This window comes from Chiloscyllium plagiosum, unplaced genomic scaffold (genome assembly GCF_037043375.1).
Source record: "Chiloscyllium plagiosum isolate Xiang-an unplaced genomic scaffold, Cpla_swu_hap1 HiC_scaffold_14, whole genome shotgun sequence".
Classification (NCBI taxonomy): domain Eukaryota; kingdom Metazoa; phylum Chordata; class Chondrichthyes; order Orectolobiformes; family Hemiscylliidae; genus Chiloscyllium; species Chiloscyllium plagiosum.
The window spans coordinates 24,564,847-24,586,684 of NW_028270152.1; the positions used below are offsets into that span (position 1 = coordinate 24,564,847).

The 21,838-nt window shown below is 40.7% G+C and overlaps 1 protein-coding gene across 4 annotated transcripts in view; it reads left to right on the forward strand.

Annotated features, from left to right (window-relative positions):
• The window catches only part of LOC122558909 (inter-alpha-trypsin inhibitor heavy chain H3-like), a 105,565-nt gene extending 89,764 nt beyond the window's left edge, over positions 1–15,801 (forward strand). For all 4 annotated transcript variants that reach the window (XM_087994179.1, XM_087994180.1, XM_087994181.1 and 1 more), the window contains 5 exons: positions 10,551–10,664; positions 12,203–12,404; positions 13,738–13,910; positions 15,323–15,434; positions 15,527–15,801. In XM_087994179.1, the coding sequence (XP_087850305.1) occupies positions 10,551–10,664; positions 12,203–12,404; positions 13,738–13,910; positions 15,323–15,434; positions 15,527–15,647 (722 nt within the window). In that variant the 3' untranslated portion in view covers positions 15,648–15,801. The remainder of the gene's footprint in view (positions 1–10,550; positions 10,665–12,202; positions 12,405–13,737; positions 13,911–15,322; positions 15,435–15,526) is intronic.
• The last annotated feature ends 6,037 nt before the right edge of the window (positions 15,802–21,838 follow it).

Genomic DNA, 21,838 nt, shown 5'->3' on the forward strand with positions numbered 1-21,838 from the left:
GATTCAGTGATGGTAACACTATTGAATATCAAGGGACAGTAGTTAGATCATCTCTTATTGGAAATGATCATTGCCTGGCATTTGTCTGGCATGAATGTTACTTGACACTTGTCAGTTCAAGCCTGGATGTTGTCCAGGTATCTTTGCATTTGAACAATGGTTGCTTCAGTATCTGATTGTCCAAACACCAGAAAACATCTCCACTTCTGACCTTATGATGGAGGGAGGGTGATTGATGTAGCACCCAAAGATGCTTAGGCCTAGGTCACTACCCTGAGGAACTCCTACAAAGATGTCTTAGAGTTGACATTACAGTGTGTCCTGTGTACCAAGTATAACTCCATTCAGCAGAGAGTTTTCCCCCAATTCCCCTTGATTCCAGTTCTTCTTGAACTCCTTATGCCACACTTGATCAACTGTGGCATTAATGTTAAGGGCTGATACTCTCACCTCACCTCTTGAACTCCGCTCTTTTATCCATGCTTGATCTAACACTGTAGTGAAGTCAGGAGCCAAATGGCCATGGCAGAACCCAAAATGGACCTCACTTAGCAGGTTATGGTCGAAAGTGTGGGCATAAGCCACCAACTGAAGGACTTATGACCGAAAGCTCGATTCTCCTGCTCCTCGGATGCTGCCTGACCTGCTGTGCTTTTTCCAGCATCTTACCTTTTGACTCTGACTCTCCAGCATCTGCAGTCCTCACTTTCTCCTGAGCAGGTTATTGCTGAGCAGGTACTGCTTTATGGCACAATTGATGTCACCTTCCATCACTTTACTGATGATTGAGAGTGGATGGATGGGACATTAATTGGTTGGATTGAATTTGTCCTGCTTTCTGGGTATAAGACAAAACTGGGAAATTTTCTACATTGTCAGATAGATGCAAATGTTGTAGCTGTACTGGAACAGCTTAGCTAGGGATATGACAAGTTCTGGAGCACAAGTCTTCAGTCATATTGTTGGAATGTTGTCAGGGCCCATAACCTTTGCAGTATCCAGTGCCTCCAATTATTTCTTGATATCATGTGGAGTAAATCAAATTGGCTTAAGGCTGGTAACTGTGATACTGGTGACCACTGGAGGAGACAAGATTGATCATCCACTTGGCACTTTTGGCTTCTGACTTCCATAATTGAGAATAGGAATATTTGTGGAGCCTCCTCCTCCAATGAGTTGTTTAATTGTCCACGTCCATTCATGACTGGATCTGATTTGTTGGTTGTGGGATCTCTTAGCTCTGATTATCATTTGCTTGCAAGTGTTTGAATGTCAATGTCAAATACTCCTATGGAGAAAGTGAGGACTGGAGATGCAGGGGATCAGAGTTGAGAGTGTAGTGCTGGAAAAGCACAGCAGGTTCGGCTTATGCCCGAAACATTGATTTTCCTGCCACTCGATGCTGCCTGACCTGCTGTGCTTTTCCAGCACTACACTCTCAACTCAAATACTCCTGTACAAGCTCTCACAGCATGGACACTTCACAAACCAACTCCCTTCCACTCAGGTGACTGGTCTTCCTGAACTGAAAACTTGATTCTTCTGCAAGGAGGAAACTGTTCTTCCTTCCGAACTAAACTGCTAATTCTTCTGAACTGAAGTTCAAAGCTAAGGTAATGGTCTTTGGTCAGCTTTTCTCTATCTGTCAATATCTCAGAAACCTAAATAGTTTTTCCTTAACAGGGGAGGTAATGGTGTAGTGATATTGTGATTGGACTAGAATCCAGACACCCAGGTAATGTTCTGGGGACTGGGGCTGAGGCAGGTGGTGAGATTTAAATTCAATAAAAATCTTGAATTACAACTCTAATGGCGACCATGAAACCACAGCCAATTCTCATTATAATTGGTCCTTATTATAACTGGCCCTTACCAATCTGGCCTATATTTATTCCAGACCACAGCGATGAGGTTGACTCTTAACTGCCAACTGAAATGATATAGCAAGCCATTCAGTTGTATCAATTACTGGAAAGCCTGAAAGAAGGAATGAAACAAGATACGCATCAACTGAGGTGAAAGAAAAGTCGAAATTAAACTCAGCCCTATTAACCCTGCAATGTTCTCCTTACCAGCCTCTGTGGGCTAGTGCCAAAATTGTCAGGCAGCAGTTTTGAAATAGTCATACTCATAGAATCTTACCTTACACACAATGACCCAAACAATGCCATCACTGTCAATGCCATCTTGTCATCAGAACAAACCGAGGAGAGATCAGCTCAGGCATGAACAAGGAAACATCCTGCTGATTGCCATGCCAAATCCCCTTCTCCATGCCAACCCCACCCATTGGCTGATAAATCAGTGCTCCTCCATGTTCAACACCATTTGGAGGAAGTGCTGAGGGTGGCAAGGGTGCAGAATATTCTCCACGTGGACACTTTAATGTCCACCATCGGAGAGCTCAGCAGCACTAATACTGCCCAGGCTGGTCCAGTCCTAAAGGACACAGCTTCTAACTGGATCTGCAAAAGGGTGGGGGAACCAACAGGAGGAACAACATACTTGGCTTCATCATTAATAATCTGCTTGCTGCAGATATATCTGGCTATGACATTATCAGTAAGAGTGACCACCTTCCTTAAGTGAAGCCTTGCATTCATATTGAGAATACTCTACATTGTGTTGCGTTGCATTATCACTGCAGTAAATGGGATAGATCTGTACAGATGTAAGACTGGCCATCCATGAGGCACTGTGATTCAATAGCAGGAGCTAGTTTGTACTCCACACAACTTGCAAGCTCATTGCCTGGCCTATCCTCAATTCAACCATTACCGTCACATCAGGAAATCAACCCTGTTTCAATAAAGAGTGAAGGACAGCATGCCAGGAGCAGCACCAGGCATACCTAAAATAGAGAAAATCTTGTGAAGTCACAACACAGGACAAACAGTGCAGCAGCAAGTGATAGACAGAGCTAGGACTCCGACAAGGATCAGATTTAACCTCTGCACTCCTGCCACATCCAGTCATGAATGATGCTGGCCAATTAAACAACTCACTGGAGGAGGAGGCGCCACAAATATGCCCATTTTCAGTGATGGGAGAGCCCAGTACATCAGTGCAGATAAGAATGAAGCATTTGCCTTAAGCCAGAAGTGCTGAGTGGATGATCCATCTCAGCCTCCTTCAAACATCCCAGCATCACAAATCCTAGAATTCAGGCAATTCGATTCACCCACATTCTGACAAGAAATGATTGAATGCTGCAGAATAATTGAAAATATTTCAGCAGTTATGCTGAAGACTTGTAGTCCAGGACTTGCTGTATCCCCAGCCAAGTTGTTCCAGTACAGCTAGAACACTGCCATTTACCTGACAATGTGGAAAACTACCTTGGTATGTCCTGTCCACAGTTGGACAAATTCCCATTGTATCAGTCTGATCATCAGTAAGAGTGACTGAAAGAATCATCAGCTGCCTCAATATTTCACTCATGGTGATCGACGTGGCGACGCAGCTCTCAACATTGACTTCTAGTTTGGAAAGCCACTGACATGCATAAACTTCAGGGGATTACATTGAAGAAAAAAGAATTGAACTGAACACTGGTCATCAAAGGTGTTATAGAAAAACTATCAAGTAGAAATAAGCCATTGATCAGTCTGGAGATCATCTACATCATGGGGTCAATCTTTTGAAATAAAAAAGGGCTTAGAAATGTAAGAGGAAGCAACTGGACTGGCCAACCAATCTGCAGACCACACTGCTACAGATGAACTTCTTATAGCTTCTGATACAGAAATATCCTTAAATGCAGGGGAGCTGTCATCATTGCTTAGCAATAACCTTAGCCAAATATATAGAACACCACTATGTACAAGTTCCCCCTCCAAGATTAATGTTAAAGCTGCCATGCACTATCTTGAAGTAGAGCAGTGACCTAATCAGTATTTACTTTCAATCATCATGACAAAAACAGATGACTTGGTCATTGACACTTTGTCGTTTATGGGAACTGGCTGTGTCTGTATTGACTGCTGTGTTTGCAAAATACAATAATGACTATATTTCAATAGCAACTATGGATTTAACAGATCATGATTTTTTTGTGTCATGCAGAGTTGTGGCTCTTTAAAGATTTGATATTTAGAGGTTTGATATGTCTGAGCCACACTTTCAGATGAAATGCCTATGAATCAAGAGAAGTTACAAAATACTTTCAAAAATATATGGTTATATGGAGAAATGTATTGAACTTGGCTATACGGATGTATGCTACACACAATTCTTTTTTTAAAATATGCATAATTAAAAAGTTTAATGTCATTGAAAAACACCAGTGATAGCCCAAAAGGGTTGCAGAAAGTTTTTGAAATACTTTAATTGGATTTTTTTCTGGGATTTCTGGCAGGATGTTGTACACATATAAGAGTTTCTCTGTCAAATCCAAACCACCCAATAATTATGAACTGTTTCTTTCTACTTAACTACTATAATTACTTGAAAAAGCAATTATCTTTATAATCAGTAGATCTGCTCAATGTAATTATTCCTGTGTAACCCAGAATATAATACAGGGATGTTCAGTGATGAAATAACCTAAAGCCGATTTACCAACTTGAGTATACTTTATTGCTTTTTTTTCTCTGTAGCTATGATACCCACTTCCACTTCTGGTAAAATACAACTTGATTATTCATTGTTCCAAACAGTTGTATTAATAAACCACTCAAGCTTATGCTTTTACAAAGGAGGTATGGCTCAGTTGATGGTACACTTGCTTCTGAATCATAGGTTCAAGACCCACATGCAATCACATAATTGTTACAACACAGAAGGTGACCATTCAGCCTGTCATGACTATGCCAGCTCTCCATAGGAACAACTCACCCACAATCACAGTCCTTAGGTGCAGTCTACCCTCTCATCAGTTAAATTTAACAAGCTTTATTACAGAAACATGTTCCAATTCTATATCATCTGACAGTACCACAACATAGTTTGTTTTGCATGCTGAAAGTAAAGACATTATTAACCCTTTATTCTACAACTGTCCCCACAAGTTATTTTATTACATTTCGCCACTAACATTTCAGGAGGATGTAAGAGTGTACAGGATGCATGGGCTCCTTTATCATCATCTGGGAGGTCAAATACATGGGTGGGATATGATGACAGCTCTCCTGTGTATAAGGGTATTTCTGTATCAGAAGCTATAAAAAGTCCCTCTGTCGCAGTGTGGTCTGCAGATTGGTTGGCCAGTCCAGTTGCTTCCTCTTACATTTCTAAGCCCTTTTTTTTCAAAAGATTGACCCCATGGCATAGGTGATCTCCAGACTGAACAATTGTTTGTTTCTACTTGGTAGTTCTGTGAACGTAAGGAAGACATCTGTTCTTTTCCCCAATAGAGTATTTTTAAACATCAGATCATCACTGTTCAATTGGAATAGGAAATTATCCTCAGCTAAAACTTAGCTTGATCTTGAAGAGCTAAACATTTCTGTGAAAGAGAGATGTTTTCTGTAATAAATGTGGCTCTGCGATGTGCTACTTATGTAACAAAGCCAGTAGTCTCTGTGAGGAACTTTGGACTTTCAGGTCAACAATATCTATAAGGTAATTATACCGCTACAGCTCTTGTGACTTGAAGGTGCCTGTATTGGACTGGGGTGGGCAAAGGTAAAAATCACACAACACCAGGTTACAGTCCAACAAAATTCTTGTTGATTTTGATCTGGTTGAGTTTCTTCAGGTGTTCTAATGTAAGCTTTGACAGGGCATTCTGCATCTCTCCAAGATCTACAGCTTGATATCCCAGTTGGTGCTTGGTGTACATGGAGTATTGTTCAAACATATTTGTACATTTGGCTGCCAGTTAAGCAGTTCATTAATTCCTCAATTCTCACTATTGACATGGTCCAACTAGAACATGTACTTATCCTTGCATAAAGCTGTGTTAATTGCATGCAATTTTTGAATTTTTTTCTTGATGGGCTGTATGCAAGGTTTGAAGTTTTCACTAAATATGTCAGGATTGTGTTTAATAGTCTCTGTACGTGATTGTAAAAATACAATGCCTGTTGAATTAGCTTTAACTGCTACAGGCATCCACCATTCTGCCTGAAACTAAATTTGCATTGGAACTGTGAAATTATTTTCTTACACAAATGAAGATCTGTTTCTTACTTATAAGCTGATACAGCTCAGGCACTTCAGAAGCCATTATTAGTTGCATTATGTGAATCTTCATTTGCTTTCCTTGATTATTTAATTAGTATAAGTTTTGTTCCTGCTTCCTGGTGGTGGTTTGAAATCCTTCACATGGATGAATTTCTTTGTCTAATTCTGGTTGCAGTTTCTGTCTTTGCAACTGTACCTGTTTACCTTCTTCAAGAGAGAGATAATTCTCCTCCTGCGGGCACCTCTGAATCAGTGGTATACAAGGGTTCAAAGTTTCAGGCTGACTAAATGGACAATCTGAATCACTCTAACTGTGTCCTGACAGGGCGATCCAAGGGACTGAATGCACTCTGAAGACTGATCGCCTCCGACTTTGGTGCCTCTTCTTCCTGGCCATTTGAGCTTGAAAAAAAATTGGAAAATGCATTCCATTTTTGTCATCCTGGAATTGCAATGTCTGCCATGCAGAGCGATCCTGTCATTGTGAATTGTCTTCAGCACCTCCAGTGTCTATTAATCAAAGAATATTTAAAGCTACACATGCAGCTCCTCAACAAATGAAATTAATAATTAGAAATAACAAACAGGGTCTTTGTGATCAGTCTTCCAGTTTGGAAAAGTGTAACTTGTTTTTTGTTCTTTCATGGGATGTGGGTATCACTGGCTGGGTCAATATTTATTACCCATCCCTAGATACCCTTGAAAAGGTGCCTTCTTGAATCACTGCAGTCTATGTGCTGTTAGTAGAGCCCACAATGTCATTAAGAGATGGTGTTCCAAGATTTTGACCCAGAGACACTGAAGGAACAGTCATACATTTCCAAGTACAGATGGAGATTGGCTTGGAGGAGAGCTTTGCAGATGGTAGTCTTCCCATGTATTTTTTGCAATTGTCCTTCCAGATTTAAATGATCATAGTTTTGGAAAGTTTTGTTAAAGTATCTTGGATGAATTTCTGCATTGCATCTTGTAGATAGTACACATTGCTGCTACTGAGCATTAGTGATGGAGGGAGTGAAGTTTTGTGGATGTGGTGTTAATCAACCAGACTACTTTATTCTGGATGTGACAAGATTCTTGAGTGTTGTTGGCACTGCACTTTTCCAGGCAAGTGGAGAATTTCCATCAGATTCCTGACTTGTGTCTTGTAGATGGTAGACATGTTTTGGGGAGTCAGATGAGTTGCTCGCCATTGTATTCCTAGCCACAGTATCTCTATGACTAGGCAAGTTCTGTTCTGGTCAAGGGTAGCTGCCTAGGATGTTTACAGTGGAGGATTCAGTGATAGTTGCCACTGAATATCAAGAGTGATGGTTAAATTTTCTTTTGTTAAAAAAGGCCATTGCCTGACACCTGTATGACCTAAAATGCTATTTGCCACTCGTCAGCCTAAATCTAGATATTGTCCAGGTCTTGCTGCAGATGAACATGGACTGCTAATGAGGAGTTGCAAATGATGGAGTTATCAGTGAACATCCTCACTAATGATCAGTGTTCCCTCTAAATTTCTTACCAGCCGCGTGAGTGTCAAAGTTCTGTGCATGGCAGCAATTTTCAGGACAGGATGGAAAGGCCATGATTGGCCTGCTAACACCAATTACCGTGCACAGAACCTTGGAGAGGCTGTGCGTTTAGAGAGAATTTGCTTAAGAAGGGTCACTGAACTCTCAGACCTGCTGAGTTTCTCCAACACTTTATTTTCAATAGGACAGCACAGGGCCAATCACAGACTCTTGCAGAGGGGAATTCCTCTCTGCTCCCCCATTGTCCAACAGAGTACATTGACAAATCTATGAAGACAGTTACCTTCGATATCTCATATCAGTGAAGCACTCTAATGAAGTCATACTAATAGACATCAGGCTAGCTAGCAGCATAGAGTCATAGAGTCATACAGCACAGAAACAGACCCTTCAGTCCAACTCATCCACATCGACCAGACATCCCAAGCTGACCTATTTGCCAGTATTTGACGCATATCCCTCTAAACCCTTACTATTCATATACTCGTCCAGATGTTTTTTAAATATTGTGTTGTACCAACCTTCCTCTGGCAGCTCATTCCATGTACACATCACCCTCTTTTTGAAAACGTTACCCCTCAGGTACTTTATAAAATCTTTCCCCTCTCACCTTAAGCCTATTCCCTCTAGTTTTAGACTCCCTGAACCTATGGATGCCATCCAGCCCTCTGCTTATTGAGCAGGCCATTTTCAGATCATCTTTAAGGCTACACTACTTTACATTAATTGGGCCAAGATCATTCTGTTTATCTCAGTAGCTGGTTTCTTTGAGTTAGGAATCATTTTGTAGCTCTCCTCCAGACCTTTTCTTTATTTGCCTAAATAATTGCACAACGAAGCAACATAAAACTAGAGATCTCGGCTTCAACCCATAACGTTATAATCTTGTGCAGTACTGCTGCAGTGAGATAGGGAAAATGAATCAGTCTTGATCATTATACAGCGTACTTCACATGAATGAGCTTGCATACGCTTCTAAAATGGAACTGTGCCCCTTTAAGGACAACAAGTCAAATGAATATAAATATGCGTGGCCCCAGGAGACCAATTTCATAATTATTTCATGGGATTGAGTACAGTAATTGTTTTAAAACCTAACATCCTGTCAAATTAAGAACACGCAGAAGGAAATGCTTGGCTTTTACATCTCAAATACTGGGTTGAATATTTTAGGGGAGGGGAAAATTGTTTAAAACCCAGGAAAAATAATACTTGAACATTTGTGACTGACTTTATAAGAAGTTACCCCGCTGTGATCAAATACTGAGACAGCCATAGTAACCTGAGAATGGGACTTCTGCCCCTTACAGAAAGGAGGTTGTCCCTTGAGAGCTGAGTCCAGCAGCACCAAAATGAATGATGCTGCTGCTTATTCAAACACGAGGAGAAAGTGAGGTCTGCAGATGCTGGAGATCAAAGTTGAAACTTTATTGCTGGAACAGCACAGCAGGTCAGGCAGCATCCAGGGAACAGGAGATTCGACGTTTCGGGCACAGGCCCTTCTTCAGGAATGAGCAGAGAGTGTTCAGCAGGAGAAGATAAAAGGTAGGGAGGAGGGACTTGGAGGAGGGGAGTTGGAAATGTGATAGGTGGAAAGAGGTCAAGGTGAGGGTGATAGGTCGGAGTAGGGTGGAGGCGGAGAGGTCAAGAAGAAGACTGCAGGTCAGGAAGGCGGTGCCGGGCTGGAAGGATCCGGCTGAGACAGGGTGGGGGGAGGGGGGTTGAAGAAACTGGTGAAGTCCAAGTTCATCCCCTGCGGTTGGAGGGTTCCCAGTCGGAAGATAAGACGCTCCTCCTCCGACAGTCGGGTTGTTGTGGTTTGGCGGTGGATGAGTCCAATGACCTGCATATAGATGATGTGGGTGGAGGTGCAGGTGAATCTGTGGCGGATATGGAAGTTTCCCTTGGGGCCTTGGAGAGAAGTGAGGGGGGAGGTGTGGGCGCAAGTGTTGCACCTCCTGCGGTGGGGGGGAGTCCTGCGGTGGACTCATCCACCGCCAAACCACAACAACCCGACGGTCGGAGGAGGAGCGTCTTATCTTCCGACTGGGAACCCTCCAACCGCAGGGGATGAACTTGGACTTCACCAGTTTCTTCATCCCCCCTCCCCCCACCCTGTCTCAGCCGGATCCTTCCAGCCCGGCACCGCCTTCCTGACCTGCAGTCTTCTTCTTGACCTCTCCGCCTCCACCCTACTCCGACCTATCACCCTCACCTTGACCTCTTTCCACCTATCACATTTCCAACTCCCCTCCTCCAAGTCCCTCCTCCCTACCTTTTATCTTCTCCTGCTGAACACTCTCTGCTCATTCCTGAAGAAGGGCCTGTGCCCGAAACGTCGAATCTCCTGTTCCCTGGATGCTGCCTGACCTGCTGTGCTGTTCCAGCAATAAAGTTTCAGCTTATTCAAACACACCTAGCTAACTGCAGCATTTTTGAGTGGCTGAGATCAGGAATGCGATGTTCTCAAGGGAAACACTATGAGTTCATGGATTGGCTGATTTTGGAGGTGCGCCCCTAACAAAGCAGCCCCTTTCCTGTCTGCCTTTTCAGCACTGTTAGTCACCTCGATAGGCTTAAGGAGACCTCAGGGGTGAGCAGGAACCCAGTGGGGGAACCTTAAATGGAAATGAAAATTGTGATTATTACAGACCTCAATTTTGAAGTTTACAAGACAAGTCATACCAGTGTGTCTCACTCACTAGTTTTAATGGGTTTTCCTTCTCAAAAGGTAGTGACCTGGCTACCCATCCTGTGTTACAAAGATACCTTCCATTCACGGGGTGGAGGTTACAAAAATCTCCCCTCCCCCGGTGTGTAAAGATAAATGTCAGGAACGCAAAATTTCTTGTGTAAAGAAGTGGCAATGTATTAAATGTTTTAACCTGGTATCTTTTCAAGTTGACAGCAATCCTCACTTTATCATTTCAATAAATGATCACAATGACACCATTTGTTTCAACACTGATGGGAAACCAGGGGCAATTCTCAGTCTGGTCACAGATCCAGTTACAGGTACGTGCAACTTGTGCTAAATGCTTTCACAAGAAAAGAAAAATAACAATGCATTGTGACCGAATGCAAATGGACTTTCATTTAGAGGATCATACAACAGCACATTGGCCATTCTGGAATTCAACTATTTGACCTTCCTACATTTCTTACTAATAAAAGAAGATCTGATAGCAAAGGAGAAAATACAAGGAAATAACAGCAGTCATTATTTGGAGTGAATGTTGCAAAAAATTCAAGACTCAGATTTATCCAGGTGCATTTCCACATTTCAACATAACTATCACCTTTAGCAGGATTTGAACTTGTCATCTTTTGAACTGACAGTCTAGTGTAAGGTCTTACTAACTTTGTAAGATTTGTACGAAGTAAAAGTGCATTTGGTGGCCAGAATATGTTGGAGACAGCAGAAATGCTGCCACTGGGGTCAAAGATGGGGAGTTATGAATATCTCTGTTTTGATTATGCAGCAACATCCAGAGCTGCATTTTGTAAAAACGGGCAGCCATTGCTGCTGGAGGAGCACCTGTATGGGCATGGAGTAGCCACAAAGGAGGTCTTAAACTCCGCAAGCCCAGAGACTGCAGGGCTTGTCAGCTCTCCTGCCATTGACAACACTGAATGGCTGCTGGAAGACTTCCTGCTGCCAAACTTTTACCAGCCTTCCCACTTTGCAGCTGTTGACAAATGACCCTGAAAATTCCACCAACTATTTCACCTCATTTTTACCTATTGACTCTCTAAAGGAACTTTCAATGAATAAATATGATTGGATGATTCCCTGATAACTGCAACAAACATCTCGCCATCCTTAACATCAAGCCATTTCATTGATTCATACAAATGTGAATTTAAAATCAATTGGATCCAACATGCACTTTATGAATTTACTATATATATTACTTATCAACTTTTTAGCATCGTGATGAAAAATGTATAGAAAATAATAAATATCATGTATTTCAGATCAGATTATTTACAAAAATTAGTTTCTATTCTTCATCTTGTGTCTATATAATAGCATTAACAGGCTTTGTTGAGATGTTTGGCAAAGTTTCCACAGGAATTGATTACACACAAAGAATCAATGTTTATTTATCATTAAAAAAATCAGAGGACATTGGAAGTGTAGAGCAAAGAAGTTGGCATCTATAAAAGAAACAAGAGAGGCATCGATGTTTTGTTATGTAAGCTTTCATTAGACCTTACTTATGTGATTCCAACATTTGTAGTTAGTTTCTGTTATGTGTTATAGTATAATTTTTGTCAACTCATTTAATGATCCTCAATGTAATTTATATATAAATCAAAGGGAGCTTTTTTCTAGAAATGTCACATCAACAGACAAAGATTGACCATGATGAACAATTTCCTTTCCTGGCACTTTCTGCTTTTTTTCAGATATCAACAGTCTGTCAATTCCTCTCTTTAACCAGTCTCTGCACTCATCATTCACTTCTATGAAGAATTTTTCCAGATTTTAATTTAGCATTGTCACAATTTATTAACAAAAATTCATGTGCTTTTAAATTTACATGCAGGTCTTACAATAAACGGAAAGTTGAATGAAGAGAAAAAAATAGAAGCTAACAAGAAAACAAACTTATACTTCAGAAAGTTTGGAATCGTGAACATGAAAGTGGATGTAAAAATTGAAGTGTCAACAAAGATGATTAAAGTCTTTCAAGGAGAAGACATGATTAATCTCCCCTGGTCAGCAACAGCGTCTTTAATAAAAGAGAGGTACAGTTTATTCAGTGATACACCAACATTGCATTTGTGTTTCAAAACCCAGTTGATAGCAACAGGAATGAAAATAAAATCAAATAAAGAATTCATTCTCACAAATTTGCCTTGCAATGGTAATGTCCCTATATAAGCATTATTATATCTTTGTAACTTTTGAATTGTATTAGTTACAATATGTAATGAATAAAGATTATAAAATTACAAATAAGAACAGTGGCTCAGTGGTTAGCACTGCTGCCTCACAGCACCAAGGTCCCGGGTTCAATTCCAGCCTCAGGTGATTGTGTGGAGTTTGCACATTCTCCCCGTGTCTGCATGGGTTTTCTCCAGGTGCTCCAGTTTCCTCCCACAGCCCAAAGATGTGCAGGTTAGGTGCATTGGCCATGCTAAATTGTCAATAGTGTTGAGGGGTGTGTAGGTTAGGTGCATTAATCAGGGGCAAATATTGGGTAGGGGAACAGGTTCAGGTGGGTTACTCTTCAGAGGGTCAGAGTGGACTTGTTGGGCCGAAGGGCCTGTTACCACACTGTAGAAATTCTAACTGAGAATTCACCATCTTGCATACTAGGCAGAACTGTGATATTACTGCAAGGACAAACTGAATTGAAAATTCAAAAAGCAGGCAGATACTGAAGTAATATTAACCTGATTAATACGTGTTAATTAAAAAAAACTTGGATGAATAGCCTAAAAGAAGACTTGCATTAGTGCCTTTCATTTTTTTTTTAGCTCCCAAACCGTTTAGCTTACAGCAAAGTATTACATCATGTAGAGTTTTGGCTGCCCGAAGATTTATGTCCCAGTATTTGCCATACTTGGTTAATATTGATAAAAAAGCAGGAATAGTCCTCCCTCCTTAAAGGTTGCTACGCCTTACTCCAGTTTGCAATTTCCCTTTCCCTCCATGCATCTGCTCCAATTGCCAGCTACTCTTTCACATTATGTTCTATTTCACAGCCAGAGTCCAACACAAAGTGCATTTTGTTTTATTTTAAATATTAAAACAAATATTAAATTGGAGGAATGTAGGCTGCAATAAGAAAAGGTGACTTGAAGGAACCAGGAGCATGGGAATGGAGTCTCAGACCAAGATATTTTTGAGCTTACAGCTGTGCGAAGGTCAGGTACACAGCCAGCATCTATTTGTTAAATTATTATCTGAATGGATCTATCAGTACAATAATCACCACAAATCAATTGAATGGGACTTAATGGAAATGAATTCTTATAACAGACAACTTTGAGACCTTTATTTATGTTTATTCAATATTGAAGACATTTATGTTTTTAAAATAGGTATTTATCATCTGTAATATCTTTGTCCTAGTTTCTCAATCTCAATTATAGAAGAAAGGAATCTCACACTAACAATGGGAGATGATGCAACATTTGTTATTGTGCTGCATCAGGCCCAGAAAAATCACCCTCTGCGCAGAGACTTTCTGGGACTTCATATAGTTAACAGCCACAGGCTTTCAAATATGACCCATGGATTATTTGGTATGTAGCAAGTTCACTTTATTATTTGCAAAGTCACAGTTAAACACTGAACAACTGTAAAAGAGTTATAAGTCTTGTAGAATGAAGTGTTTTTACAAATACCTTTGCATCAAAAATGTTGTTCTACTTGAGTACCATATATAGTGAAGACTCTGCAACATGAATTCCAAGGGCACTAATTTTCATTCTTCACTAGAATTGACAATGAATTTCACACAAAAAGGGAAGTAAACGTTCAGACTAGCTTTCTCACTCAATCATGAAAAAAGTGAAAAGAGTAGTTAAAGAGATTTCAGTTTGTGAAGTATATTATTATTTGGAAACTTGAGTCTTAAAATAAATGGAATCACGTATAGGTTTAAGGGTGAATTATACTTCTATATTGTGTATTTTAAGAAGGATATTTTAGCTTCATTCTGAGACTGTTAATGAGTTGTGTGGATTTTGTTTACATACATTGAGATGTAGCTTTTAAAAAATTATTGAGATAAATAGTTCAGTGCTCTCAAAAGCAAAAATAGAAGTGAGAGAGATAATGTCACTTGTTGCCTAGCAACAAGTTGTCCTATTCATTAGGGAGATAGAGATAGAAACAGTTCCCTTGAGAGAAAGAACCATCCGGAAGTTTAGTAAGCATGAACAAGATTTCTTTCAGAGAATGTGCAGGTTTATTTTCAGAGAGAGGGAAGACATGTATCCAGCAATTCGGTTTAGCAGTCTCAAGAATAGCCCAGGGAGGAGAAATAAATCCTGAGAAGGTACAAAACCAGAAGACTGTAGAGAAGAAGTTTAAGGAACTCATGAAGAAATGAGTAAGCTGTGTTAGCAGTTTGCTTTAGGGTCTTATGAGGACATAATAATGAAAGCAGCTAGCATCAAGTGCATGCAGACATTTTCGAGAAAGAAACCAATTATAGCCATGCCAACTGCACAAGGAACTTTAAAGGGGGAAAGGGTGACTCTTCACTTAGGTTTGAGTGTCTGTAAAGTTGTTTTTGCAGGAAGAAAGCTTGATTCTTTATTTCTGATACTTTCTGCTAAGACAATTTCAAATAATTATTATATAGTGTAAAATATTTGCTTTTTCCTTTTGTCACAATAACCCTTGGTGTTGCTTTATTTGAATATCATTTTGTTATATTATCAAATTAAATATTAAATTAATTTTACACTAAACCAAAGAACCACCAACACTCTTACACAAGGAAAAGCAATTCACAGTGAGAAAACTAAAAATTTCAGTTTAATCATAAAATATAGCAACAGCTTCTAAACTCAATCAGTCATTTTGGTTCATTAGGTATTCTTCACCGGTAAAATAAAATCATTGTTCTTTTTCTCCTTGGACATCCTGTACTCAATGGACTGTGTTGCATTTTCAGTTAAATTAATTTACCTGTTCTTTAACACAGGTCAGTTTTTCCATGAAGTAAGTGCTGAGGTACATAATATTCACCCTGGATTAGATGAAAGCAAAGCTGATGCAATGATGATCGTAAAAGGTCACAAACTCAGAGTAACAAGGTAATGTGGCTAAGATAGTCTTAACCTTTTTGACTAGGTGTAATCTGTCTATATATTTCTTACATGAATTTTATTGATTATTTTGATTTCAGGGGGTACCAGAAAGATTACAGTATCCCATGCTGGCACGTTCACTACGATGACAAAGAATTTATCGACGGAAGCCCCACTGACTATGTTCTTGCTTCTTTATTTGACTCCCTATATTCATAACCTGAGAGCGGATGTTGAAAGTTTATTGCTGGCATGTCCTTATTATTCAGTGACTTACATGTCAAATATATATTGATTAAAGGTTGTAAATCTGTGTATCTTCAAATATAAATTCCTCTGTTCATTTACCATTAAAACTGCTTCTTTAAGATTACCAGATTTATTCTGAGTATTTGTCCAGAGATGAAGAGCTAAAGATGGTGAGTTTGAGAAAAACTCTGTAACTATGCAATTCAATATATTGGATGTAACAATATTCACAAAATATATCAATAATAAATTCATCACATTCATTTGAAACAAACGCTTTACTCATCACTTCTGTTCTAACATTATTTCTTACGTATGGGATACTGCTACTCTTTCCTCCTGTGTTGAGACTCATGTGCTTTGGATCGTTAGATATTCGCACTTAATTTGTCTGCAGGTTCACCTGCATTTTAAGTCTCCAAAGCATTCAGCTTGTTGGCATTACACAGTTGGTCCCAATGTGTTATATTGCCATGTGTTTTATGATAAATGAATTCTATAATATGTAATGTCATAGAGTCATGCAGCACATAAACAGACCCTTTTAACCAACTCGTCTGCATGACCAACTTTCCTAAACTAGTCCCATTTGCCTGCATTTGGCCCATATCTCTTTAAAGCTTTCTGGTTTATGTACTAATCTAAATGCCTTTTAAATATTACAATTGTACCTACCTCTACCACTTCCTCTGGCAGCTTATTCCATACACGCACCATTCTCTATTTTAAAACGGTGCACTTCAGGTCCCTCTGAAATCTTTCCCCTCTCACCTTAAAGCTATGTCCTCTAGTTTTGGACTCCCCTACCCTGGGAAAAGGACCTTAGCTATTTACCCTATCCATGCCTATTGTGATTTTATAAACCTTTGTAAAACTAACCCTCAGCTTCCAATGCTGTAGGGAAATAGTCCCAGCCTATTCAGCCTCTCCCTTTAGCTCAAATCCTCCAATCCCAGCAACATCCTTATAATATTTTCCAAACCCTTTCAAGTTTGACAACATCCTTCCTATAACAAGTTGACCAGTATTGTATGCAGTATTCCAAAAGTGGCAGCTGCAACACGATATCCCAATTGTTATACTCAGTGCTTTGACCAATCAAGACAAGTGTGCCAAATGCCTTCTTTATCACCATGTCTATATGTGATGCCACTATCAATGAACTAGGTACCACACCCCTAGGTCTCTCTGTTCAGCAACACTCTCCAGGGCCCCAAACTATGTAAGTGCTGCCCTGGATTGTTTTATTAAAATGCAACACCTTACATTTATTTAAATTAAACTCCATCTGCCACTCCTTGGCCCATTGGTCCATCTGGTTAAGGTCCCGTTGTATTCTTAGATAATCATCTTCACTATCCATTACACCACCGATTTTGGTGTCATCTGCAAACTTACTAACCATTCCCCTACGTTCACATTCAAATCATCAGAACTGTAATATGCCAATAACTCAATATAATTCTTACTGGGGTGAACGGGGACTATGATTAGTCAGAGATACCTCAATAGTCAGCCAAGGAGCTTGTTCACTTGTATTAAAGGGAGTTGCCACAATCAGATATGAAGGTCAAATGTAGATGGATCAGTCATTTAGCAATAGAGATGTCAGTCCAGGAGAGTAGGGCAGATTATCCTCTAGTGAGATAAGGAGAGGGATTGAGTATGACAGAGATAAAGGCAATTCAAGGTGGTGCACACAAGCAGGAGAAGTGGGGCGACATGGTGGTTCAGTGGTTAGCACTGCTGCCTCACAGGGCCAGGGACCTGGGTTCAATCCCAGCTTCAGGCGACTGTCTGTGTGGAGTTTGCATATTCTCTCTGTGTCTGTGTGGGTTTCCTCTGAGTGCTTTAGTTTCCACCCACAATCCAAAGATCTGCAGGTTAAGTCAATTGACCATGCTAAATTGCCCATAACGTTCAGGCATGTGTTAGGGATAAAAGTAGAGTATTAGGGTAGAGGAATGGTTTGGGTGGGATACTCTTCGGAGAATCAGTGCGGACTTGTTGGGCTGAAGGGCCTGTTTCCACACTGTAGAGATTCTATGATTCCAAGTGGTGAAATGTCCCCAGTGAGTGAGGAGGAATCAAGAGTGTAGGAGTGACTCATAGTTGGGAGGATTGAGCTGGCATGATAATGCAATAGTGCTTATTGTCAGCCATGAGTCATGATATGATGCATGCACAGTGGGAGAGTTAAAATGATTGGTGGTTCTGTGAGTGTGAGATAGCAGACAGAAGATGGTCCCGCAGAATACAGAAGATCATTGACCTTCTTCTGTCCCTGCTGGTCATGCATTTCAATTCGGGGCACAATACTGACCTAAGCTGCAATTTCTGTCCAGTCCAACTGGGACTGTTAGTGTAGTCCCTTTTGATGGTCAGCAGGTGAAAGGTCTGTCCTCCTCTGCACCACCCCATCCAGCAGCCCTTTTAGATCCCTGCCTGTAAAGCTAGGAACTAGCTCACATTTCTTCTGAAACCCGGGCTTCTAGGAGCTGCAGCTGGAGACATGTCCCACACACATGCTAGCCCTAGGCCTTGGAAATATGCCCAGACTCCCACGTAGAGCAAAAGGAACAAACCATGGCATTGAGCTCTCCTGTCATGACCCACCTTTTTGGATTAAACCTTTAAAAGGCTCTTAAAGTCAAATAATATAAATTCCTTTAGGGCCCGTCTTCCCTTGATCTCATTAAAACAGAATAAAACCTTCACAAACTATAAACTCAACCAATTCCTGCTTGGCTAGAATGTCCTTTTGCAGTCCCCACAAAGACCTCCAGGTTTTATACCAGCTGACAATCTCATGACAGTTTGGGAGATTGTTCTTAGCTTTCAGTGTCTGACATAGTGTGCAGTACAGCTTTAATTCTGGCACCAACACATAAGCCAGGACTTGCCAGTGACAAACATTTCAACATCTCTCGCCAAGTTGTTCACTGGGAAACACACCCAACAGCTCAGTTACATAATTAGTGGGTGAAAAGTGGAAGATTGTCTGAGAAAAACATGCCCTGGACCATGACGAACTGAATGCCATGAGATTCATTCAGCACCATACTTTACCAATGGGAAAACTCAGTTACCTGTCTCACTTTTCTCTCCCTGTGGATTCTATTATAGCAGTAAACTTTCAGTTTCTTTGCAATATTCACTTTAGTCTAGAGGAGGAACGTAAGCTCTCGATTTGTCACGCTCTGTTATTGTTAGATTTGTCCCTTCAACCAAATATCGATGTGACACTGATGGAGCCTCTGTCCAATCTTCACTAGGCATGGGAATGTACTCAATCCCTTTTACGCCAACTCCAATTACATACTTCCCCTTATCTCCTCAGGGGCTTCTCACCATGGTCTTCCAACCAGCACCAAACTCTCTAACTTTCATGTGTGCTACATCATGGCTTATCTTCACTTCATGTCACTCTTTTCTTTGTTATTGGCATCAGGTTTAAGAAAACCAAACCTTGTTTTATGACCATGTTTCAATACTGACTCAGAAGATGAGAAACCTGTTGTACACTGTTGTGTTATTCTGTAAGATAACAGAAAGTCTTTGTCAAGAAGAATCATGCAAATTAATCCCAAACTAGCAAATAACTAGTAAACATTTCTGTATATGCCACTCCATAATCTGAACACTTCTTCCTGTAGCACCTTTCAATAAGGCATATTCTCCATTCTTACTCAGAAATATTTCAAACTCTTCTGGCATAAATTGTCACCCATTAACTTAACCCACAGTTCTCGAAATACAGAAATTGCAAACCACTTTCTCAGAATCTCAATAGTTTTAATGTTTGCGGTATTGAGTATAGAGTCAACATTTATTCACTTGCTATTACTACCAAGCTGTTTCCTCTACTTTGTAGGAACAATATGTAATTATTCCCTAAGTATTCATGTGTTTGATTTGACCAAGGAATGAAAGGAATCTCTCTGGGATCATTTTGCATTCTGAGACACACCTTGGAACTTTTCACCAACTCCTCAATATTTTGACCAACTTTCTTGAATTGCCATTGTTCTTTCTAATTAATCCAACTGTTTACTTGCTGCTTTTAACTGTCAAGCCTAGCAAAATTGTCAGTGCTTTAACTTGATTTAGACTTTGTGATGGCTACTTTTATCACTTTGTTCAAATATTACTTAGTGATCTCTATGCACTCCCTCAATGTGTTCTGTCTGATCTCTATTATAAATAACCTGGTCCAGTTTAACCATATAACCTTAAGCCAATTTATTCTTCTCTCCTATTATAGCCAATGACAAGATTTAGGAATTATCATGATTTTCCAATCTAATACTAACTCTAACACAGAAATACAATAATTAGACGCACTTGTCAGTTTCACACCAGTTTTTGGAGAAGGGAATGTGACTTAGGGACTTTTTGTACTTCTTGTTCAATATCATCAACCTATGTTTTTATTTATTTTACAAGTGCGTTCAAGGAATGCCAAACTCCTCAGCTAGTATGAGGTCTACCATAGCTTAGACTATCACTGCTCCCACAACCTCCACCTGCTGATGTGTATAGCCAGCTATTCACCTCATGGGACCTTCACTGGAAGAGGGACATTTAGATATTTGGTGATCAGCAACAGTGACGTTGAAATTTCTGACTCTGAGTCTATTGCCTGGATCTCACTGAAATCTGGTGGACCTCCTTTAGTAGGTCAGGAAAAGAATTCCCTTGTAATTTACAGCTGCTCATCCTGCTCCTCCATTAAACCATATCTCTGTAACAGCAATGATATCCCATCCCCATGTTTTAATCAGCACCTCAATGCTTATTTACAAGACTGCTTCCAAATAAATGGTATCCAAACTCCCTTGGGTCTCAACTTGACTATATACACTCTACCTTCTGGATTGACTTGGCTTTTCTTCCATATTTGTCTGTGCATCACCCAATATTGTACGTCCATGCCCTATCCTACTCCTCCGCTAAATAAGCTTAAATCCCCACTAGCAATTGTCCATGCAAAGATGTTGGTCCCATTCAGCAGCAACCTGTTGGAGTTGTACAAGTCTTACCAGCCCCAGAAACAGACCTAGTGATCCAGGAATCTAAAGCCTTCCCTCCTGCTCTAACTCTTCAGCCACATATTCATTTGTTCTATCCATCTACTCCTATTCTCACTAGCACACGGCAGTGTGGGTAATCCCGAGATTACAGCTTTTCAGGTCCTGCTTTTCAATTTGTGACCTACCTTCCTATATTCTTCTTCATCCCTCTTTCTCCCAATGATGTTGGTCCCTGTGTGAACTGCAATCTCTGATTGTTTACCCTCCCTCTTCAGAATGTCCTGTTATTGTGTAGTGACATCCTTGAGCATATATCTAGAGCATGTCTGCAGCTGCCCTGTGTGTACTATTGTGCCTGCTACCTTGATAGCTCTCCCTATCTGCTCTCTCTGGTTGTTGAGCAGGGCTCTGACTGCACTCCCTAAATGAACTGTCACTCTAATCGATTTCCAACACAGAAAAACTGCTCTGCAGTGACTTGCACTCTGAAGCTTTCTGAACTTCCTGTCTTTCTCTCTCCTTCTGACTGACGGTCACCCAATTTCTTCCCTGATTGTACTTTCTTAAGCTGTAGGGTGACCATGTCTAAAAACATGTAACAGTCAGCCTTGAAGATGCACTGCTGTATCACCAGCCAATGTTCATGTTCCATAACCCAGTGCTCAAGTTGATCAAACCAGTTTCTGGATTAGTGGTGCTGGAAGAGCACAGCAGTTCAGACAGCATCCAAGGAGCAGCGAAATCGATGTTTCGGGCAAAAGCCCTTCATCAGGAATAAAGGCAGAGAGCCTGAAGCGTGGAGAGATAAGCTAGAGGAGGGTGGGAGTGGGGAGAAAGTAGCATAGAGTACAATAGGTGAGTGAGGGAGGGGATGAAGGTGATAGGTCAGGGAGGAGAGGGTGGAGTGGATAGGTGGAAAAGGAGCTAGGCAGGTAGGACAAGTCCGGACAAGTCATGGGGACAGTGCTGAGCTGAAAGTTTGGAACTAGGGTGAGGTGGGGGAAGGGGAAATGAGGAAACTGTTGAAGTCCACATTGATGCCCTGGGGTTGAAGTGTTCCGAGGCGGAAGATGAGGCGCCTGGTGGTGAGGGAGCGGCGATCAGTGACATTTCCTGCAGATGTGGATG